The following is a 7,423-nucleotide window of genomic DNA, read 5'->3' as shown; positions in this document are numbered from 1 at the left end:
AACTAGTACATCCCCTGAGGGGGCCAAAGTGGCAATTCCCAGAGAAAGTGTAAAGGCATTTACCCTTTGACCCAGCCATGTTTCTGTGAATTGCTGCACGCGGACATAATGATCCACTGGAGTAATGTTTATAAAAGCCAAAAGTTTATATTTGTTTTTTCAATAAGAAAACACTATACAAGATAATAAATTGATATTAAGAGGGATGGTAGTGGAAGAGTGGTAACTCAGTCATGGGTGAATAATGGGGCTTATGAAAAAAATCAAAGTATTGGGAAAATAAGTGGAACTTAGAAAAAACGTGGTGAGCTTCCTTGCCCACATGTTCTGCTAAATCAAACACATCAAGTTTCCAACAAATGATTTTCATCACCACCATTCATATGCCACATGCCCCAGCCCTTAAGTTATTGATGCATCTAGAAAAAGTAGGAATGATACAACTTTTTAACTCTTAAGAGTGAGGACAGCTAGCAATTTCATGAAGTGGCTACTGGTAAGACGATTTCTTTTTCCTTAGGGGATTATACAAGTAGAAAAAGGAGTCATCTAATTCATGTATTGCGTAATAGTAGAAAAGATGGACTCTGTTAAAATGTAGAAACAAGATAGTACATTATGTAATACAGACTGTATAAAACTGAAGGCTGTAGATTATGTAAGAGCTGGTTGGAGACATACTATAATTAGCAATCTGTTGATGTTCTACTCCCCCAGCTCAAAAGGGAGCATAATTTTTGTTGGGGGATTTCCCCCTCCCTATTTTAAAGGAAGTATTTTCTAACTGCCCCAGGTTTCTCCAAGCTCTAGATAAATTCCAGCAGAACCCTAGCAACACAGCAGTTATAAAGTATTAAACATTCACTCTAGATATGTGCCCCCAAATTAGTAGTATATATGTGGTTTATATTTTTCCACATTGTATACCAGAAGGTATTTTTTTGCAGTCTGGGAGAAATGCTTGAAAATTTTTAATGGCTTTCAAAGCCCATGTGGCTACAGCATTTCCTTCAGACAAAATGTAAGTTATTATGTCATACTGTAAAATGTCTGTGATCTCTAGCCCTTAACTACATTAAAATTAAAGTTATAAAATGTAAGCATTTCTGTGGTTTTAGGAGGCACACACACCACTAACATAATCACTGGGGACACCAGGACCAGTGGGCATCTTCATCTCTTCCCTGCCTTCGGTCTCACCACCATCCAGATCTCTAGGCTGCTAGAACCAGAGCTTGTTAGTGGGAGAAATGATAGTAGACACCCTCTACTATTCATAAGGGAAAACTGCAGAGCCAAAGGGGTTCAGCAACTCACCAGTCACACAATCGTTAACAGCAAAGAAAAGAACTCATTCTCTTATTAAACACCCATCCAGCACATGGAACCAAGCTAAGGAAGCATTTTAAGGTGACAATTTTTTCACACCACAATCCCTTGATGAATACAAGACCTCCAAGTCCCAGTAAAATGAGGTTAAGGTATCCCCTCCTTCCCAATTTCTGCCAAGAAATCTACATTTCCTAAATCACCGGCTACCTTGGGATTTTAAAATTACCTTACCGGAGAGAGCTCTTTAATGAAATGGAATAATGAATGACTTTGGCTGTTGTTCAGATTAAGGAACTTTCCATTGAGTCTGTCTGGGACGTCAATGACTAGTTTCCCTAATGACATTCAAGCAGCAGCCATTACAAAAGTACCTATTTTTATTAATAGCTGAATTTTAAACAGAAATTGTGTGGAAAATATTTACTAATCAACAGGATGCACCTGCCACGGGTTGCATTATTTGTAGAACTGCAAACTGAAAGGAAATCAGGCAAGCCTAGTGTTTGCTTTAACTGTCTTCCTTTTCAAGTATCTTCACTGATGTATATGTTGCTGACTGTACAACCTTTAAAGTTTGGAACAAAATTAAAATATTTCACATTCTGAACATAGTGGTTCCCCCAACGACACATTTCTAGAGAAAAGCATTCGGCCAACTGGGCTTCCCAGGGAGCCCTGGTGGTAAAGAACCCACCTGCCAATGCAGGTAGACCTAACAGATGTGGATCTTCTGGATCTGGAAGACCCCCTGGAGGAGGGCAAGACAACCCACTGCAGTATTCTTGCGTGCAGAATCCCATGGACAGAGGAGCCTGGTGGGCTACAGTCCATACGATAGCAGAGTCGGACACAACTGAAGCGACTTAGCACACATGCACACACATTCAGCCAACCGGATGTTACAGATAGGGTTCCAGCTACAGTAAAATTAACACTCCAGTTCTCAATCCTCCAGTCCCTGGAAAGGTTGAATTATAATATCAAATCAACATTTCAGTGTAACTGGATCCTACAGGAAAAGAGTACACAAGGCAATTAGTTCCTTAGTCAAAAACAATAAACACCAAAAGCAGACACAGTCCAATTCATGCAATTTACTTGACAGAATCAAAGGGACTAATTTTAGAAGTCTCAACTTTTGAAAGTAAACATAGACTTAGAACTGAGGGTAAAGTAAGCTAAATTTATATCCTCTCCCCACCCTGCTCCTAAAACACGCCTCCTTCAAAATACTACTTTAGTAGGAAGCTGCTGAGGACCAAATTGGTAGCTTGACTATACGGTTCCACCAATTCAATAAAAAACTTAAACCTGATGCCCGGTTACTTCTATCCTAGAAATGTAAAAACACACATGTCACTGACCAACACTGTATGGTTGTACAGAGTGACAGTGTGGATATGGAAGAAAAGCCAAGTTGAACTTCTCTGAAAAAATACATAAGATCATTTCCCCAATAGCTTTGATGGAATAAATGTTCACTTTCACAGTGTGAAAGATAACATACGAAACAAAACAGATCAAATGTTTTACTTTAGAAGTGTGCCCCTCTGGGAAAACCACGTTTGATACTTTTAAATCTTTTCATTCTGGAACTGAAGTCAGTAAGGAGACATGTCTTGCAATTTCAGTTTATTAATAGTTTTGTTATGATTTTAAAAACTGGATTACAAAATGCTTAACTAGCTCTTGCCACTTATTTTCAAAAAGTCCTAAATTTGGTGTATTGTGACAGTTTACAAGATCTTCTCGACTTAGGGATCAAACCTAAGTCTCCGCATTGGGAGTGGATTCTGTACCACTGAGCCATCAGGGAAGCCCATTACAAGCAATATCATTGCCTCCACCCCACAAGTCGCAATGTCAGTCCTGTGAATATTTAAGTGCTTATTTCAATTTTAACTGCCCCACAGACCCACTTCTTTGACAGCTGAGTTGATTTCTTTCTAGCACATGTTCTACAGACTGTGTTCATGGTATCTTTTCAACCCCTTTCCAATGTGTCAGCACCTTCCATCATGATGCATATTTTAAGTTCAAACTGTCAATACAACCCTCAAAATGCAAGTTTATTGAATAAAGCTGAGAAGAGCAGTAAACAGACAAAAAAAATGCATCCACCTAAATTAAAAAAATTCACGTATTTACAAAGTTCAGTAACTGTTAAGTTTCACATGCAGAAGTTAGTGCACAGGAAAATGTTGGTAGTAGTGTCTGGATGTCTTGAAACGCTGGAAGCAATGAAGAGACACACAAACACATTACGGTTTAGCTGTAGGTCAATTAAACGAACCTATGCGGTCCCCGCAAAGTCACACATTCTAGTTCTGGTTCCTCCTTTCAGGCACAAGCAAGTTGCCACATTCTTTGTAATGGTTCACAGTGACCGTTAATGGTGTTGATACATAGTAGCAAGTTTACATATCCCTTTATTTACAGAACCATCCATCCCATCAGGGAAGTATGCAACATGCATCAAAGAGTAAGAACAATTTTAAAAGCTGAGGTTCTGCTCATAAAAATGTGAGTGGAGGAAAGCAAGTAGGGTCTGTGCAACACGGTGCAGTATTTTGTACAGAATATTTTTAAGGCCATGGCAGTCTATAAATTAAAACTGGTATCATTAAAAGAACTTACGGTTGACTGCACTTTGAGTGCTCAACACGTTTGGAAATGCACTGTCTACATGAGTGCTGCTTAACAAAGGAAACAAAATCACACACAGTGTGAGGCAACACATAAGCAGGTGTACCACAGACTTTTAGCTACTACAGTGGGCTATGTAAGTAACGATTTACAAGTGATCCAGTTTTCATATGTCCCTTTATGTGTATGGAGATAACTAAGCTACAAAACATGTTCGTGGAAGTCTGTACACATCTCCGTAGCATAGAAGCAAACAATAGACAGCACTGGTTCCTCCACTCTCTGTGTGATTATTCAATAACCTGCGGACACTGGGCATGATACATCAGAGAAAGCAGGCAGGTCTAGAGTTGTCACAATAATCAGGATGTCCAATGGCACCAGACAAAACAGTGCCAAAGCTTGTATCGGTAAGAGAGAAAAATAAGACTTTTTATTTGTCTCTAAGTATCTATTGTGCTGAAAGTCAACTTTACGACTGGATATAAAAAGTCAAGAATTAGAGTGTCATGCAGCAACACTGGTTTAATAACTGGACAGAGAAAGAACAAACAGGTGTGTGAACAGTCTGACATTCTTAACACGTTTTATTATATTGGCTGGAATGCTCTAAATTCATGAAAGCTTTTGAGAAAATCTTCAATTCCCAACCCCTTAAAAAAGTGTGTTGAACCAGGGGAAAAAAAAGGAGAAAAAATATAGAAGTAATGATCTGGACAGATACAAAACAGCATGCCTCAGTTCCTCCCGTACCCCCAGCTGCCTTCTGGAGATGAAGAATTCTCACAGAGCAGAATGTGTTTAAAATTCATTGCCTAAGATCTTCCCAGTGTAAAGAACCAATAACAACATTCATCTGGTGCCTCTGCTCACTCTTTGCAGACCATTTTTTTAAATTCCTAAGGTGTAATTATACATTTCACATGCATTTGTGAGATATATAAACATCATGTTTCTATCCCACAGGAGTCAGGCTAAAGGTTTGCTAAATACTGTGTGTGGCACTAGAAACGTCATGCTGTATCAAGTCAGTATCAGTATTAAGCTACTGGACTCTATAATGAAATATCATAGATAGACATTTACCGAAAACCAATAGAAAAACCTGGCCCAGAAAGACCAGAACAGAAGTATGCAATTTTTCTTGATTTAAGATGGTCAAAAGTGTGTTTTGTTTTGTTTAAAAAAAAAAAGCTCTACACACTGTTAAAGACAAGTATGTATAGGAAGTCTTTTTGTGTGTGTTGACTTTATCATGACAACTCTAGCTGATTCTTTATGATGGATTAGGGATACACATCTTCAGCAGTGCACATGAGAAATAAACTCTGAAAAAGGCAATTTCTTGGGTTTAGGAAGGACCGTATTCTGGGAAGTACTTCAGAGGAACGGACAATAATTCTAGGATTAGAGCCAGGAAGGACTGGAAGACTTCAGGAGATGCTTCAGCTTCTTCTAGATTTTGAATGTTGAATAAGCCACTGAAGTGTGATATCTAAAGATGGAGGGAAAAAAAGTGAAGATGTTAAGACATCAAAGTGAAGAAACGAGATATCAGAGATAATATTTAAAATGCGGCTATTTCAAAGCATGTCAGGCCCGCCCTCTTCTTTTCTGCCTCTCTACTACTATAATACATAGATATCTGTATCTGTACTACTCTTCTTCATTACCTGACCTTTGAGAGGTTAATCTGGAAACACGAAGAACTGAACAGTCTCCAGTTTAAAAGTTAAATTGTGTACAGAACAGCATGTGCCTTTCTTTATTCATTCAAAAGTTTAATGATTGCCTGTAAGATCAGGTATTGTATGTGAAGTTCCAGGAATCCAAAGAGATGGGAGAACCCCTCTCTACTTTCCAAGTATCATTTGGGTTTGGAGGATGGCCCTCACAGAATTCCAGGCATAAGAAAGCGCAAAAGAATAAACAAAATGTTGAGCTCTGGATGGATGACAAGTGATAGGTGGTTGAAGCGCAGGGATGGGGAAAGGATGCCGCTCACTGCTAAGGCTAGAGCAGAGGTTCTCAAGCTCACCCTGACGTTGGGGGCTGAATATTCTTTGCTAGGAAGGTGGAGGGGAAGTCTTTCCTGTGTATAGTAGAATATTTTGCAACATCTATAACCCCGACCATAGGATGTCATTATTACCACCCCCACCCCCAGCTGTGAAAACAAGTCATGTCTCCAGGGATCTCCAAACAGCCCCTGTGGAGCACAGCTGTCTTCAGTTGAGCACCACAGGCCTAGAGAGAGCCAGATACCCTTATGCGCCATTCTAAGAGGCTCGGAAGTTGGGATTTCATTCTCAAGTCAATAGGAAGTCATTGGAGAATTTTAAGCAGGAAAGCTATACTGTTTATTGTAAACTGTAAGTTCACTGTAGCAAGTTCAACAATGGCAACGGAGGAGGGCACCTGGGAGGGCTGCCGGTATAGAGACTGATCATTCACAACACAAACAGCAAAGGGACAAAGGCCTGAAGCACATCGGGTGTTGTAAGAACAGAGGAATAAAATGGGAAGCATATTTAAAATACAGAACTAACAGGACTGACCAAATGCAGTGGGTGAGAAATAATCTTTTCGCCTGAATAAGTGTGTTTATCATGCAGCTGCTGACTAACCCAGTGGCTAAAGGAAGAACAGATTTGGGAAAGAAAAAGACAAAGAATTTGGCAGTGAGCACATGAGGTTTGAGGTACAGAAGGTTAACACATGGAGACGTTCAGCAGGTAGTTTCAGCTGTACAGATCTGAGGAAGAAATGGAGATACCACTGTGGAGGTGGCAACTGAAGCTACAGTGGCTGAGAATAGGCAGGAAAAGCACTTTTGACAGAAGGCAGCTAAATCAAAACACTGAATTACTATCCCTTGAGTTCTTTAAAATGTGTTACCCGCATAAAGGATACCCAAGCATCTACTAGAAGCAGCACTCTCTTCTCCAAGCCTGGAAAATATTCAATCTCCCAATTTTCCAGCTAACATTCATTACAGAAACTGTAAGCCAAACACTGTATACAAAGAAGAGCCTAGAGCTGAGATGTGAACAGACACAACCTGTTCAGAGTTGGGGAAACAATGTTGAAGCAGGTCATTTGCACTTCAAAAGGAGGACAGCAGTGTGTGATATGAGCAAAGCCACAATCACTAGAACTGAAAGGAGGCAAAGGGAAATGTGAAAATGAAATGACAAGGTTTAAGTATTTAAGAAACACATGGTAAAAACCAACCAACCAACCTATGGACACTGGACTTAAGTCACACCCTAAAGACAGATGAATCCTTAAGACCAGACTAAAAGGCAAAAAGTAAGATATTCAGATGAAGGAGTAGTTACCTCTATGATAAGGCCACAAGTATCAACCATCTTCAAAAAGACCATCTTCCCTGAAATAATCTACCCTATGCGTAGGGCTTCCCTGATAGCTCAGAGGTTAAAGA

At 39.7% G+C, this 7,423-nt stretch overlaps 1 protein-coding gene across 1 annotated transcript in view; it reads right to left on the bottom strand.

The window, feature by feature from the left end:
* Positions 1-2,949: 2,949 nt before the first annotated feature.
* The window catches only part of ARL8B (ADP-ribosylation factor-like 8B), a 55,017-nt gene continuing 50,543 nt past the window's right edge, over positions 2,950-7,423 (bottom strand). The window contains exon 7 of the mRNA XM_010844131.1: positions 2,950-5,473. Within this exon, the coding sequence (XP_010842433.1) occupies positions 5,424-5,473 (50 nt within the window). The 3' untranslated portion in view covers positions 2,950-5,423. The remainder of the gene's footprint in view (positions 5,474-7,423) is intronic.

This window comes from Bison bison, unplaced genomic scaffold (assembly GCF_000754665.1).
Source record: "Bison bison bison isolate TAMUID 2011002044 unplaced genomic scaffold, Bison_UMD1.0 scf7180017864194, whole genome shotgun sequence".
In the NCBI taxonomy this organism is placed as follows: domain Eukaryota; kingdom Metazoa; phylum Chordata; class Mammalia; order Artiodactyla; family Bovidae; genus Bison; species Bison bison.
This window is presented reverse-complemented; position numbering and strand designations above follow the sequence as displayed.